This window comes from Hoplias malabaricus, chromosome 3 (genome assembly GCF_029633855.1).
Source record: "Hoplias malabaricus isolate fHopMal1 chromosome 3, fHopMal1.hap1, whole genome shotgun sequence".
Taxonomy (NCBI): domain Eukaryota; kingdom Metazoa; phylum Chordata; class Actinopteri; order Characiformes; family Erythrinidae; genus Hoplias; species Hoplias malabaricus.
The window spans coordinates 56,477,020-56,493,425 of record NC_089802.1 but is presented as its reverse complement, the minus strand read 5'-3'; the positions used below and the strand labels follow the sequence as shown (position 1 = coordinate 56,493,425).

General features: G+C 37.8%; 2 protein-coding genes across 6 annotated transcripts; one reads left to right on the top strand and one right to left on the bottom strand.

The window, feature by feature from the left end:
- Window positions 1-21: 21 nt before the first annotated feature.
- gpbp1l1 (GC-rich promoter binding protein 1-like 1) lies at window positions 22-8,612 on the bottom strand. Of its 3 annotated transcripts, none has more exons than XM_066663155.1 (12): window positions 8,473-8,612; window positions 5,641-6,810; window positions 4,961-5,074; window positions 4,600-4,729; window positions 4,188-4,504; window positions 3,986-4,061; window positions 3,617-3,813; window positions 3,153-3,293; window positions 2,813-2,968; window positions 2,489-2,607; window positions 2,033-2,135; window positions 22-1,861 (listed from the first exon to the last, which is right to left on the bottom strand). In XM_066663155.1, the coding sequence occupies exons 3-12, from the start codon at window positions 5,018-5,020 to the stop codon at window positions 1,706-1,708; spliced, it is 1,455 nt and encodes a 484-aa protein (XP_066519252.1). In that variant the 5' UTR covers window positions 5,021-5,074; window positions 5,641-6,810; window positions 8,473-8,612; the 3' UTR covers window positions 22-1,705. The 3 variants fall into 3 exon arrangements, with proteins under 3 accessions (XP_066519252.1, XP_066519254.1, XP_066519253.1); XM_066663157.1 differs by having other exon boundaries at window positions 4,961-5,069; XM_066663156.1 differs by lacking the exon at window positions 8,473-8,612 and adding an exon at window positions 8,276-8,361.
- Window positions 8,613-8,816: 204 nt separating this feature from the next.
- Window positions 8,817-15,384, top strand: tmem69 (transmembrane protein 69). 3 transcript variants are annotated; one of them, XM_066663159.1, is made up of 3 exons: window positions 8,817-8,952; window positions 11,696-11,745; window positions 14,565-15,384. In XM_066663159.1, exons 2-3 carry the CDS (start codon window positions 11,701-11,703, stop codon window positions 15,264-15,266), a joined length of 747 nt encoding a protein of 248 aa, XP_066519256.1. In that variant the 5' UTR covers window positions 8,817-8,952; window positions 11,696-11,700; the 3' UTR covers window positions 15,267-15,384. The 3 variants fall into 3 exon arrangements, with proteins under 3 accessions (XP_066519256.1, XP_066519255.1, XP_066519258.1); XM_066663158.1 differs by lacking the exon at window positions 8,817-8,952 and adding an exon at window positions 11,365-11,500; XM_066663161.1 differs by lacking the exons at window positions 8,817-8,952; window positions 11,696-11,745 and adding an exon at window positions 12,896-13,287.
- Window positions 15,385-16,406: the final 1,022 nt, after the last annotated feature.

The window sequence follows — 16,406 nt, the reverse complement described above, 5'->3', positions numbered from 1 at the left end:
AATAATGTTAACAAAATAATCTTAATCTTCCAAAACTCACAATTTTTATTCTTATATTTTTTACAATCCACCCTGAATATCAAGGCTGCAGGAACAACATAATGCGAACAAAAGAAAAAAACTATTTATGTGGGATTTTTTACAGCTGTACCAAAATAAAAAAAAAGAAACTTAAATCTGTAATAAAGCCTTTTTATACCCTATCAGCAAAAACAAGGTACAAAAAAAATGGAGATGCATAATTTCCACCAGCAGTCCCTCATGAAATACAGAACTATAGCAAATAGGTTTCTACTATTCTATTAGCTGCAGGAAGAGAGTCTGGTTTTAACTCATTGGTCAACAGAACATTTGGGTTCTCAGATGAGTCAGAGCCAAAAGACTTAAATCTCTGGTTTCAAAAAGCCAATCAGAATTATACATTGTTAGAGTAACTTCTTTTGTCAGTGCCAGTAACAATATCAACTGCACTCAACAAGGCTCTATTTTCTCCTAATTTAACATTTGGTTTAAAATAAAAAAAAAATTTAAGCACACACTGACACAGATGAAACAACTTTCTCTATTCAGCTATATGAGGTTCCAATCTTAGGCCATTAATCTTCAGGATAACATTAACCATATCTTTTCTGAACAGGCTTAACAAAGATAAGAGTGCAGTGTGACTGCGTTTTCCATAGAACAGGAACCATCAGACTCTGGAAGCTCAAAATAAAAGATCAAACCCAGATGTTGTAAAAGATGCTGTCATTATGTATTCATTTCATTCTGCTGAAACATAGTGAAAAATACAGTGTGTCTGTGAAGGTGAGTTTATCCAGAGTAAAACCATACTGCACCACTTCTCTTGTCCTCTTTAGATACTTCAGTCTGAATGTTACCTTTGTTTCAAAAATATGTCATGATATATCCTCATATAAGCTACATCTGAAATCCATCTTCTCACTTTGAAAGAACGCTTACAGATTTTGCAGTGAAAGGTGATTACATCTAGTTCAAACAGAGTGAAAATAGTGAAACCAGTACAGTTTGAGTAAAACAATAGTAAAGGATTCATATTTTAGCAGGCCAACAACTTTATGACAATAATTCTGTTGGGTATTTTGTTTTAGTGCCTCCTTGCAGCACACATTACTGGCTCAAGTTCATTTCTATGAGGGACTGGGAGCAATGCCGCTGTCAGTGGCTTCACAATGATTGTTTCGTCTTAACACTAATGCTACGAATTGTTTTCGCAAAAAGGAAAAATATCTGAGAAAGGTGTCAAAGCCATTTTATAGAACATTCAGATGAAGTCATATTCACGTTAAATCATGGTTATAATTGGTGTTATTTTGAGTTAGTCTTTTTTTCCCAAGCAGAAAAAAAAAATCTGGTGGGGGATGTGTGTGGCTTTTCATAGATATTTCTATAGTTTGGGATAAAATGAGAAAACATGGGAGAAGAGATAAAAAGAAAAACAAAAGAACAAAGTGAAAAGAAATTATTCATGAGGCATCAACTCAGTGTTCTCTCTCATTGGGATATGATTGATGTCCCTTGTCCATGAAAACAATATTTTCAATCAATTTCTTCTTTTTGTTTGAAAGAAAATGTGTGAAGAGAGAGACAGAGAGAGAGAGAGAGAGAGAGAGAGAGAGAGAGAGAGAGAGAGAGAGAAAACATGAGCAATGGAGGAAGAGGGCAGGGGAGTTTTAAAGCCACGTTAGGTATCTTCGTCATCGGATGTCTGGCTGCTACTGCTGGTCTCAGACTCAGAGCCTTCATCCAGGCCAGGGTTTGTGGTGTTCCTCCAGGCCAGCAGGGCCACATCCCGAGGCTTCGGGAGCACACCATTACGCCCCAGCCCATTCTTCTTCAGCTGAATCCCATACAAAAATGATCAAAAGGCACAGTCAACAGAATGTATAAACAAATATGAAGTATATGATAATACGTATAAAGAGCACAATTCATTCAAATATATTTTAGCAAAAATACACAGCATCTTAAAAGAAGGATAATAAACTTATGTTTAAACTGTAAACGGCACCTGCTCAGTCTTAGCCTGAAATTCTTTGAGCTCATCTTCTGTGAGGGGCTGAAAGTTGTCATCATTCTCTGGATACTCCTGCCAACCCATCGCTTTAAGCAGCCTAAAGTCAGGAAAAAGTTAATAATTTCTGAAGGTATCAGTACCTGAAACAATTGGATACTTTGGAAAAGCCTGAACTGTAAGAAAAACCGACTAAGTTGACAATTTTTTTGCATAAATAAACAGATTATAAACCAAATCATCAAGAGTGTTTGATGTCAAATAATACACTGCAAAGAGACTGACTTCTTTTAAAATTGTGTGCAATCTTAATAAAGAAAAATTAATATTTTAAGGCAAATGCTTTTCTTTTTCCAGCTTTTGTATACTGCTTATATCATCTTTTATTGATTAGGAACAATGCTATTTTCAAAGCAATTACTGCCAGTGAATACAAGTGTTTCGATCCTTGACCTGTGTTCAGCCTCCAGTGAGCTGGATAGATGCTCTGTGTCTGAGTCACTCAGAGAGTGAGACATGCCATTTTCATGACTTTCTCCATACTCTTTCAGCTCAGGAGTACTGCCATCTCCCTGAAAGACATATTCAGGCCTTTAACAAACCAACAATAGCAACAATACTAAAATCATCATTCAGAAATAAGATGCTTGTAAGCAATTTAAATGTAATTGGTTATATTATGATGAAAATTAAACAAGATTAACACACAAAATTTAAGGAGCAAGATACGCATTGCTACAAGGAAAAAACCAACAACATATTCCTGAGCAAACTCACCTCGGCAGGAGTTCCAGGACTGTGGCAGACGCTCACCTCTCCATTCCTCTCGTCCTTCAGCCCACGCAGGAACTCACTCTTGCGGTCTGTACTACGGCGCATCAGCTTCAGTCGGGGAGGAGTGATGTCTATGGGAGGGGTAGTGCTGGAAGGTGGCTATAACAAAGAGGAGTGAAGCAAAAGATGTAAGACCACAAAAAAATGTGTAACAGGTATGATTAAGTGGAAACATTTATCAGGAATGTTCTACTAAAAAGGTGCTTCACATAACCATAATCTTGACTGAAGTGAGGAAAAAAAAAAACAAACACATTTTCCAAATGACTGCCTGGGTCCTCACCTCTTTAGGAGTGCCATGGGGTGGTACATTGACAGGTGTCAGAGGTTTGGTCACAGACACGGGGCTGGTGAAGGCTGAATCCCGACCAGAAAAATGTAAACCCACTTTAGTTTCCCTTCCATTGGGTTTCCATGGGCCAGTCTCCAAAGAAGAAAATGGAAAAAAGATATATATACACACACATTATTATTTTTATCCTTTAAGTCAAATTGAGATAGCACGATCTGGCATTATTAACCACTAATAACATAAAAAAAAAAAAAAAAAAAAAGGACCAGTTTATAAGAAGGGTTATGATTAACTTTTAATTAACTTAAAAATACCCTTCAATTCATCAGGAGAAAAAGCACCAAAACCCACAGATTCAAAGTAAAGATTTATACAGAAGGCTGCAATAATTACAGCACTTCTCTACATAACCAGACACCTAACTAAAATTATCATAACATAGCTTAGTGTAGTACCTTAGTTGGGGCAGTAGCAGGTTTAGGGACCAAATTCTTGTAGACACTGGGTCCAGTAATAGGGACTTTGGAGCCGTTAGCAGGCAGTGGACCAGTACTGGCAAAGCCAGCAGAGAATGCGGCACTGGGGTCCTCCTTAGACACTTTCTTAATGACCAGCATCTTTGACATAGCCTGCTTAGCGCTGGGAGGGTTCTCTGAGAGGTGTAGAAGAACCAGTATTGGAATATCTCAGAAGCAAATCATATACAGTGCACACAAATACTGAATCACAATATTTACCACATAGCAATTTTTAATTTATATATATATAAATATATATTTATTTAAATTTGAATATAATGGGGCAGTGACTATATTTTTCCCTACCCCACACGCCTGCTGGAGTTCCCACAGCACGCGTCTGACTTGCTGACTTTCCAGTTGTCTCAGGATTCAGGGAAGGCTAAATTTGACACAATGTGTAAATACTCCTAATGTCTTAAAAACCAATCAATAAATTTGAAAAACCTTATTACAATGGCTTGTGTGACAAAAACACACAAGTTTAAATAAATAAATAAAGACTCACAAAATCCTCTTCAACAAACTTAAGCTTGTCATCGTTGCGCTCCTCATCAGAGCAACGGTCCTGGAAGGGACCTCCCTTGCGAGAATGGAAGTTGCCATTGCGCTGTCGATGGCCCCCCTGTCTGTCCCTGTCGCCTCCCCCACGTTTGGAATGGCGGCCATGATGATGGTGAGGGCCATCTAGGCCCCGTGGGGTCCCATGCCAGCTGGGGTTCTCCTTCCATCCATGTCCACTGCCTAAGCCGCCCTGGTTGCCCTTAGCTACACCAGAGTCCACTGAATCATGTCTCAACAAAGATGGCTGCAACCACCCATCACCTGGAAAAATCGAGGGAAATTGTCACCGATAAGTGAAGTTCAATTTTTTCAAAACCACTGATGGAGGAGCAGTTATATATGTTGGCTCTTCTTACCGCCAGGGGCTCTAAGTGGGTCATTGTTGAAGAAACCATCAGAGGAGTTGTGTCTGCGACGGCTTACTCCCGGCCGGCCATCTCCACGGGGAAAATGCTCTCCATGTTTTTCAAGGGGGGCTGCAGGGGACTGGGTAAACACCAAAGACCATATTTCAGGCAAACTAACAGCCTTTTGATTTTATTTTTTTCTTTTTGAACTCAATATTATACAGATGCTTTTTGTTATTAAATCTTTGGATGCACAAACTGAGTTAATGGAGTTTCCATTTGCAGAGACTCAGCAGACCACAAAATACTTTTGTACGTAGTAGATACATTTGAGTACACCATTGCTTTATGGTGACATACGGTGTCTCACCTTGGCAGGCTGAGGCGTGGAGAAGTTAAGCCAGGCAGGAACAAAGTCATGCTGCGCCATTTAGGTCCAGTGTCTCCCGTCAGTTGATTGAGGCATCAAACCTCATGGCCTGAACTGACAAAGAGAGCAAATCAGGTGTCACTTCATCAGCTGATCAAGTCCTTATTTATCCAATACGTTTTTTCCATCAAACAAAGTATTAAGCATACACTTTGCAAAGATTGGGGCATTCTTCATCTAATTACAGGTTTATTTTCTTTAAACAAAAATTCTTCCTCTACAGGGAACAAATGCAAATGTGACATTTTTGTTTCACTCCCCCCCATTCAACAAATGAACTAAAATAGAAATTGGACAAGAGTTTGTACTTCTCTGTATATAGCATATTAATTTTTTTCACTGAGGAAATAAACAAAACATTTAATTTGCCCAGAAATTTTCAAACTTTCAGGTAGCAAGAAATTGAGAGGTGTAAAAATTCACTTGCAGGTCACATCCAAAGTTTCAATATAGCTGAATGCAGATTTCATTTTTGGAATTTAAGGGCACATAATACTGCTCAGGTGTGCTACTACTTTTAAAAAGTTTAAATAAATAAAATATCTTGCTTATAAAAAAAAAAAAAAAAAAAAAAAAAAAAAAAACATTTATCACATGTAGTTATAACTTTGGTTCCTTACCTCAGAGTTTTAAGCTCTGTAGTCCACTGGCCTTTCCTTGGCTCTGTCCGTACAGTTGGCCCAACCTATCCACTCACACAGCTTTAACTGTGTGTCCAAGCTGCAGCCACTCGACAGAAGCTTGCGACAAACCAATTTCAGTCTCCAGGATGGTAAGGTGCGTGAGAGGCTGTTTGTAAACTGGAAGATGGTTGTAGTGGTCAATCAGGAGGGCCTGGCGTTTTTGTTCAACGGGAGTGATAAAAGGTGGTGGAAGAGCAAGATGTGGAAAGCAATCTGTGACTGAGTAGTGATGCCTGACTGACTCTCCAAGACACCCTTAATTTTCTAATTGCAACAGAGTGCATTCAGATTGACAAATCAAGATTCTTAGAGGCATAAATTCTGTGGAAAAAAATTCCAAGTACCAGTCTCTTTATCTGGAAGGTGGTGGCAGAAGCACCTTGTGCTTGCTGTGAAGCTCAGAAACTCTTTTTACATACTCATTGTAAGCTGTGAAGAAGCTTCTCAAAAAGAAGAAATGTATGGTGGAGGATACCACACAATGCAGTGCTGCACAAAAATCACGAGTCAGATATGTTCACCTCATGAAAACAGTGAGGGTGCAACGTCAGGGCAAAAAAAAGGGGGGCTGATCCATCACATCACAAAAGCAACGAGTACTTGATGTTATAGAGTCATGGGCATTGCTTAATTCTTTAAGAGCTCATACTTGGGACCAAATCATATGTAACAAAAGAAAAACTTGACATCATCTTTAATATTGGTCACTCATATTTCTTAAAAACTTAAAAACACATCACGTTAGGCTTCCAGAGTACTTGAAATGAAGTATTATCTGATCCTTCACAACTCCGTAGATTTTCCAGTTCATCAATTCAAAACAGGCTTTAACTGATGAGCAACCTGACACCAGTGTCCAAATCTTTTCAACAGTATTGACGTTTGACACAACACTCTGTGCATTGGTGATTCACCAGCAACTCTGGCGTACAAATCCAAAGATCCTAAAAGACAAAAGGTGGGCTACAACAAACACATCAAATGGAGAACATAGGTCTAATAGTTGACAGGATAAGTTATGTCGTGTCCAAAAAAATCTGTGTGATGAAAACATCCAATGGGTTTCTACTTCTTTTGTTTTCTCCACTTCAACTTTGCTGATCAACTCTGTGAACAAGAAACATAAGCCCATTTAACTAGTTTATCAATCAACAAATTCTCCCCAATCCTTTTAAAATTATAGTAACTAAAACTTATATAAAATATCTCCTGTTTGGTCATTGTTAAAAGTTAGCAATCTGCTTTCTCTTAGTTAATTTTAGTGTAGGACATTGACAAAAATAGGTTTGAAAGATGTTATAATTTTTTTGACCCAACAAAATATATTGCATTTCAATACACAACAGGTTTCATAAAATACCTACACACCCAAGAAAAACGAACATCAGCTTAAAATGATTAGCAAATAAACTACCCTTGATAAAGGAATGAAATTAAGTAACATTTTTAAAGGAATAATATTTGTAGTCCCTTGCATAAAATATTTTAAAGGGAAAAAACAAGTCAAATACACTGGTAAAAGATGAGGCTGCAATTTCGAATGTTTACATCAACAGTCATAAGTGGGAAGAAGCTTAAATATAGCCTAATAAAAAGGGTCCTAAATATATACTTCAGAAATGTAATATAAGCGATCACTGGAACTTGACTATATAATTTATAATCATTTATATATAATAAAATTTAAAATCACAGTAACAATAAATGTAAAGCAAACAAACAATTAGATATTTCCCCCCCAACTCTTTCAGTCCCAGAAAACCCGCTTTTGGGAAAAGGTTAAGATCATTATTATAATTTGAGGTATAGAAAAAAATAGTGGGCACTGGTCATTAACTTCGTGAGTGTCCCGCGTCGACCGCTCAAATATCTCTACAGTCAACATGACTAATCAGCCTCGTCCAAAAACATCAGCGCTCATGTCCAAATATTATTTATAATTTTTGAGCGATAATAACGCGCTTTTCTTCACAATGGCACAAAATAACTAACAACAGGAAAAGGGCAGAACTATCATTAGTAAGTGGACGAGTGGAAAGTAAGTTAGTTGGAGAGTTTGTTAGCAACAGCTAGTAACAACTTGAACGGTTCCTGACGCTAACCTTGTCTACAAAAAAACTAACGGCGCAAGCCACCGGGCACGAAAAGAACAGAAAATTTAATACAATTTACTGTCTTTACGTTAAAATACATTAATTAACGACAGTCCCACTGAACTAACGACAGGTTGCTCGACGCAGATAACGTTATTCGAGGGTTGTAGGCCATTCAATGTGTAGCTTTAGCGTGAGGCGCCAACAGACTTCTTCGAATTCTTCATTCCACCTTAAATTGCGCATAAGTGAAATACGGGAGCGCCGCGAATACTAACGGGGGACAAGCTGTGCGTTTAAGGTGGACTGGAGACTTTCGCCAACAAGCTGGCGATAAGAAGCCTACTTGAGCTACACAGCGTTAGCTTAGCTGGGACATTGACAAACCAGGTAGCAAAAGATTTAGTTGATCAAAACGGGATTTTAAGTGATTACGTCGAATCACAACGCTGTAAAATGCATAAAACCGTGACATAGACCTTCAATAGATAGCAAAATATCCTGAAGCGGGGACTTCTTGTTAAGTTAGCGGTAGCTACCATTAGCGGGCTAGCGAGTTAGCTGTTCGTGTGAAAAATAGTGTTGTAAAATGGCTCCGTAGCAGCGTCTCCACAGCGAAATAGATTCTCTCCACAAACATTTAACTCCAGATCCCAAACAAACCATTCTCACACACCCTGAGCTCCTCTGCTGCAGTCCCGTTCATAGGCCGTGTAAAAGCGATCGTTATTTCGCGTCCTTTGTGTGATTTTCTTGTTTTTTAATGGTGTGTTTTTAAATCCCACTCGCTCCGTCCACCGCGCTCCTGTCCACTTCTGCTCTCACAGTCCAGATAATCGAACCAAGAGCCCAGAGCCGTCGCCGCGTCACAACATCCAGCAGCAGCGTGTCTGTGTATCAGCGTGGGTGTCTTTTTTCTTTTAACGCACTTTATTTATTCATCTGCGCTTAACGGACATTCCTGTTATATAAGACTCGAGTTTTGTAGTGTATTGTAGCTGCGACATCAGAGCGCGCACTACGTGGAGAAAACAAATACGAAAGAAGGAAGATATGTAAGACCTATACAATATAAAAGAACAGGGGCCACTAACTATCTGTCTCAGGGAGCAAGTGGTCAAGGGCCAGAAGGAGAAAACAATGCACAAATAAAAAGGTAGGTAGGTTTCAATTTATGTTCTTTTTTTATTTTAATTAAAAATACATTTTTAGCTTTTATGAAACATACACTGCCTGCTCCAAATATGCAAAAATTAAAAATCCACACAAATATTCAACATTCATTGTCCGTTATGTCATCCCCACTACTAATATAGTTGCAGTTTGTAGTTGTAAAATTACAGACTGGTTAGGAACCCACAGGACTACACTAGAGAATAGAATAGAGGTTGTTTTGGGTGGTGTGTCATTCTCAGCACTGCTGATGTGGATGTGATTTTTGTGCATTGTGCTCTTAGGAGTGGATCTGCATAAGAAGTTAACTAAAGCCTCAGCCACTGCAAGACTGCTGGAGTTTTTAAACTTTGCTCACTCATTGTGTGTGACTTTTTTTCTTTTTTGGCCAAGCAGTATGTTACAATAATAATTTTTTTTTAATTTTATGATCTTACACACCCAATTCACCTAACATGTGGTTTTGAACTATGGGCGAAAACTGAAGCACTTGGAGGAAACCCACTAAAGCATGGGCATAGCACACCAACCTCCTCACAGACAGTGACCCAGGGCAGGGATTGTACCCACAACCCTGGAGCACCAACTTGCTGCCACAAATCAGAGATCATTCATTTATTCATTCATTATCTGTAACTGCTTATCCAGTTCTGGGTCAGTGGGCCCAGAGCCTACCTGGAATCATTGGGTGCAAGGAGGGAATACACCCTGAAGGGGGCACCAGTCCTTCAAAGGGCCACACACACCTACGGATATGTTTGAGTCACCAATCTACCTACCAACGTGTGTTTTTGGATGGTGGGAGGAAACCGGGGCACCCAGAAGAAACCCACATGGAGAGAACACACCAAACTCCTTACAGACAGTCACCCAGGGCAGGACTCAAACCCACAACCTCCAGATCCCTGGAGCTGTGTGACTGCGACACTACCTACTTTGCCACCGTGCTGCCCTTAATCAGAGACCACTTTTTGTTTATTTACAATCAAAACTGTCACTAAGTACAAGTCTGGAATTTTTCATTGTTAGGGAAAAGAAAACATACACATAAAAGAAAATCACAACTAAATCAGCAAGCACACAAATCACACAAAACAAATAAATAAGTGTGGTAGTGTCGATGCCAGGTTAAATCCTTGCTTTGGATCACTGGCTGTGGATCTTATCTTTATGTGGGTTTCCCCCAGGTGCTCTGATTTCCTCCCACCATCCAGAAACACATGGCTGTAAGTTGATTGACTATTACCTGAGGGACTGAGTTTGTGATGTCCTGTAATGGACTGGTGCCTTGTTCAAGGTGTGATCATATTTTGTGCCCTATATTTCTGGGTAGGCTGTAGTCACACTGTGGAACTGGTCAGCATGAAGTCAGCAAGACTATGTCTTCTCTTTACCTTCATTACAGCATCCACTGTTTTTGGAAAGTGACATTTTCCTGAAAATCTTAAGGGTCAAATATTGCAATTGTGGCTCTGAGGCAGAAAATTAATTGTTCTGAAAATGCTGGCAGCTTCTTTGTTTGATTTGCAGTTTCTTTATGTCATTTTCTCGGTGATGAATTCATAAAATATCCTCCCAGACCAAGAGAGCTTGCTTTTCTAAAATATCTCAAATATGAATTAAGTTCAGGTTATCTGATGGGATGGTTCAAATTTGTTGGCCTACTAGGTTTTGTATGGTTATCAGAGGTTAGTGTTTTTTTTTTCTTCAATATTTTGTTTGAAAGACCCTAACCCAGGCAGGTTACAAGTTTTACATTACACTGGTTCTGTGGTTTAATCCACATTTTCAGTGCTGACAGACACATGGTGACATCACCCTCTGCTTTTTTTTTCTCTTGCATTTGCAAACACACCTCTGTACCTATTAACATCTGTGGCAAGTGTTAATAATAATAGGTTTTAGAACTTATGTTGACCTCCAGTTTTCCTTGGGCTTTTACTTTCCAAGGTGTGTATCTTTTGTAAGTTATATTTTATGTCAAATAGTTTTTGAACCATTCACAGAAAACATTTAGTAAATGGCCATTTTGAATGGATTTGGTAGTGTCTGAACGTGTATGGTAGAATACTTAAAACACCAAATATTAAACAGTGAACATTATGACTCATCAGAAATTGTATATACATATTAAAGTTTTATAAACTTTAAAAAAAATCACACTATATGTATATTAATGTCATCAATTAATTTGATTGCAAACCACTACATTTAGTCTGAACTTCAAACAAATTTGGGACCACACTTATAGGCGAGTGCAATTATATATATATATATATATATATATATATATATATATATATATAGTCTATCGTAGTCAAATCTGCAATTCGCACTGCGACATCTAGACTAAATTAATAAAAATAGTTCGGACTCGTATTTTGTAAAGCACTCGAAAAAATCAAAGGATGTTGCTGCCTTCACACGGTGAAATAGAGTGGTGGTGACCTCTGATAGTGTTTTAATATGAATTCAAATATATATATCTGAGTTTATGGTTAAGTTTTATTGTCACCTTTGAATGAATTCTGGTGAGTGAGCGAAACCTGGATAGTACTAAAATAGAATTTGTAACTGATTTTTATTAGCATTAGCAGCTACAGTTAGCAAGATAACAGCCCCTTAATGTTAAGCCTGAAGAAACTTTAAACCCTTAAAGTTTAAATTCTCTGTGGTGGCTAAGAATTGTACGTTGAAATGTTTATCCGACCTTGTTTGCATTTCAGGCAAAATGTTATTGGCTGTAATCGGAAAACACTTCTTTTCAAGCTCTTGGGTGAGTAGAGTTTCTCCTGTTTGTCTGAGGGTGTATCTCACGGCACTGAAGCGTTATGTACTTGGTAGTAGATATCCGCTCCAATTATAGACCCTAAATTTCAAGTACATTCTATCGTCAAATATAACACACATATACATCTGAAATGAAAAAGCAGTTCCACTGCTCCAGTACTAAGGGACTCTATATGCCTCTACCCATCTGGGGAATTTGCACCCTCTAGTCGTTGATGCTATTTTTTTGTAAACATTATGGGGGAACGTACACCTGTGTCAGCATTGTGTGCGCCTTAAAGTAACTGAATTCACCAATTAGAAAAGTCTTTCAATTGCTTGCTGGATTGGAATAATTGAAGCTCCCCATTTATAAACAAACATTTTGTCCTGAGGCCACAGACATTGCACATACCCCTGAACATTCTGATTTAGATTCAAAATAGCTTCAATAAGCCTTTTCTGAGTTAAAATGGATTTCTGCATGACAAGATGAGGCTGTGATGTGAGTGATAGTAAACCACTAATTATGCACAACCAGTTAAATCTAAAATCATTTAATGATCAATTACACTTGTCTGAATGATCAAATGTGTACACATACGTATGACAGATTAAAAGCGAGACATACTGCATGATACAGTTGAGCAATCAGCATACCCCCTTAGACTGTGTCATGGATAAAACTGCCCAACAGGCCTGGCTGACTTTGAGTTTGATTCAAGATGGACATATGACAATATCTAAGTTATATGACAATATCTTTATAAAACTTTATATCTTTTGGAAGTAGTGTGTTCCAGGCCTCCACTACAGTATTAAATTTAGAGTAGGCTTATCTTGGAGATAAATATTTGTTGGGTTTCAAGGGATTAAATACAATTTAGTGGACATCAAAAGAAGAGTTCACATTGGTATATACAGCGGGTGAAATAAGTATTGAACATATCACCAATTTTCTAAATGAATATATTTCTAAAGGTGCTATTGACATGAAATTCTCACCAGATTTACAATCCACACATACAAAGAAATCAAACCATGTTCGCAAATTAAGTTGTGTAATAATGAGAAATGACACAGGTAAAAAGTATTGAATACACAAAGAAAGTGAGGTGCAAAAAGTCATGGAAACTCATGACATCAACTGAAATCTATCAGTAATTACTAATTAGACATCCTGCCACACAAATTAATATCAGCTGGTTCAAATGTTGACCTACAAAAAAGTCTTATTACCAAGGTGCCATATCTAAAATATTTTGTGATGGGTAAACCCAATGAGCACTCTCTATTCCTTCGCAACCTTACTGTTGGAAAACATACTGATGGCATTATTTGCAGAAGAATATCTAAACTACTGAAGGTTCAGTGAGCACTATTGGGGCCATTATCCGGAAGTGAAAAAAACATAATTTCATCATAAACTGGCCACGACCCAGTACTCCCTGCAAGATTTCAGCCAGAGGAGTGAAAATAATTATCAGAAGAGTTGTCCAAGAGCCAAGGACCACTTGTGGAGAGCTACATAAAGACCTGGAATCAGCAGGTACAGTTGTTTCAAAGAACCACCATGTTCACCACACAGGACTCCATTGCTGAAGAAAAAACATGTTGAAGTGTGTTTAAAGTTTTCTCAACATTTACACAAGCCTGTGGGATACTGGGAACTCTTTGGATTCCATAATACACACGTTTGAAGGTAAAAAAAAAAGCACTGCATATCATATCAAGTTAGGAACATAATAATGTTGGGGTGATTTTCAGTATATGGCACTGGCACACTTTGTATAATTGAAGAAATGATGAATGGACACTTATATATATATATATATATATGTGTGTGTGTATATATATATATATATATATATATGTGTGTGTGTATATATATATATATATATATATATATGTATATATATATATATATATATATATATATATATATATATATATATAAAACTGCTTCCATATACCAGGATGATGAAGATTAAATGAGGGTGGACATTTCTGCAAGATGATGATCCCAAACACAGAACTAAGGAAACTCTCAGTTGGTTTCAGATAAGGAAAATAAATCTGCTAAAATGGCCCAGCCAATCACTTGACCTGAATCCAACTATCTATGGAGGGAACTGCAATTCAGAGTTCATAGAAGGAGCCTACAGAACATTCAAGATTTAGAGAGTGTTTGTGTGGAAGAATGGCCCAAAATTTTGCCAATTTTTCATGGCCACAACCCACATACTCAACTCTACTGCTCACCCCACAAATGCATGTTCCTTACAAATGTGGCACCAAGTAAAAAGGAAATTAACAGGCTTTCAAATGGTATAAGATTTATTAATTCTTAAAACAAAGAAATTATAACCAATTTTTTTTACTTTTTGTGCTATGTTTATTTACTTAGAAAATACTGATTTCATCCGCTGTAAATCAAATTGGTACATAAGTCATACTCATTTGCAATAAATATTTTAACTATATCAGGAACTGGCAGGAATTATGATATATTTTTAACAAATCCTTGCATTTCTGTGTTCTGGCTCTGACCCCTAGATGAAGATTTTGTAATGTTTTTGTTGATCATGTAATAGGGCCTATATACATTCTTTTTGTTATATATAATGGAAAAAGGAATCAATTATTTTACTTATGTATGAGTTACTTATGTTGTTAGGAAGGTTATAACTCTTAAAAAAAACTATTTAATGGATGTAAAATGTGTTTTGTTTTCAGCTCCAACGCAGCTTTATGGCATTTAACATCTATATGTAATTTGTTCACTGACACATCTCTTTTTAACAAATGTGTATTTTTTATAAACAGTGTCGGAGATGGAGCAGTATTCAGCATGTACCCAAAAACTTCCTCTACTCAAGCCACCAGACCCGTACTTCAGTATTCTTCACAATGGATTGGAGTGGACAGTTGCCTTCTAGATATGCCATAAATTCACTCAAAGCCCAGTCATTCCACTGTTCATCACTGAGGTACAAGAAACGACAGCCAGATAAACCATCTCCACGTGAACTTGATTTGCTTCGTTACGATATGAGAGACCTGAAAAAGGCTCCCAAACCAGCACTCTATTTGGGATTTTCTGGTCTCATACCATTTGTATCAGCTCCTTTATTTATGGCCATCACAGAAGCATACCTTCCTGAGATAGCTTTTGCTCAAGTTGCATATGGAGCCTCAATTGTTTCATTTCTTGGAGGAGCCCGCTGGGGCTTTGCTTTGCCTGAAGGCAGCCCAGCCAAGCCTGACTGGCTCAACCTAGCTAACAGCATAGTTCCTTCCCTGTTAGCTTGGCTGGCCCTTATTTTCAGCAATAACATTACTCAGGCTTGCATGATTGTGATCCTTGGGCTTGGCATATCACTCCATTATGACCTGGCCCTTTTACCCACATACCCCAGCTGGTTCAAGGCACTGAGGACTATCCTCACTACGGTTGCTTTCTTCTCTTTCGTGGGCACTTTGATTATTAAAGGGTTTTATCCAGAGAAGAGGTATCTCTCAGACTAATGATGTTTAAGTATTTTTACTCTGACTTTATACAGTAAGATAAGATGTATATTGTTAGCATATACTATGTTTGGGTGTGTTTTTGCAAATAACAAATGTAAATAAAGCTGTCAAATTAAAAGGGAAGTGTGTTCTGTATGTGTTCAGTGTGTCACTGATGAACTGAGAATGGTCCACCAACTAAAAAATATTTAGTCAACTGTCCTGTGGGAAGTATCCTGTAGCAGCTGGAGAAGGACTACAGAATGAACAAAACACAGCTGCAGCAGAGCAGTTACTGCCTCTAATAAGTGTGTCTATCAGAGTGGACAGTGAGTAGGCACAGGGTTTAAACATTCCAGCAGCGTTGCTGTGTCTGATCCACTCATACAACCTGACGCACACTAACACAACACCACCACATCAGTGTCACTGCAGCACTGCGAATGATCCTCCATCAAATCCACCATCATATTTGCTCTGTGGTGGTCCTTATCACTGAAGAACATGGAGAAATGGGGCATGAAAGCATGAAGAGCAACTGATATAACACGGTTTGTAGAACTGTATGGTCAGTGGAGCTAGGAAGATATTGTTGATGTGTGTGTGTGTGCACATTGTAGATTTTTATCTACAGTTACCCTATAAAACATAAAACTGAACAATCATCTCATTAAAAGTTGATATTTGGCACAATGTTCAGAAGACAAATAACTAACCATATATCTATAGATTGGCACCAACCAAGAAGGCTTCCACAACAAGCACATGCAGTAAATCTAAGATTTTAATAACTGATGCTTATAATCCATGCAAAAAGTAAAAATGGTGTCAAAAAACAATATTTACTTGGTAGTTGACAGAGTTGTTATGACATAAATGATTTTATGAGAGAGGACAATGTTCTGCAATCAGTTTTGGCACTTTTGGTATTTAAAGAAATGCATAAGTCTGTAATTATTGTTAAATTTTTACATTTTACTTAGCAAAAACTAGTGATGTGTCGGTCGCGAAGAACTGGTTCAAAGAGCCTTGTCATTCAACCAATCAGAGAACAACAAGCAAGCTCCAACCCTCCAAGCTGAGACACTTGGATTTCCCAAATGCCAATCTGCCTTCCAAAAATAGTTGAAGAAAATGTTAAATCAGTTAAATGTTTGT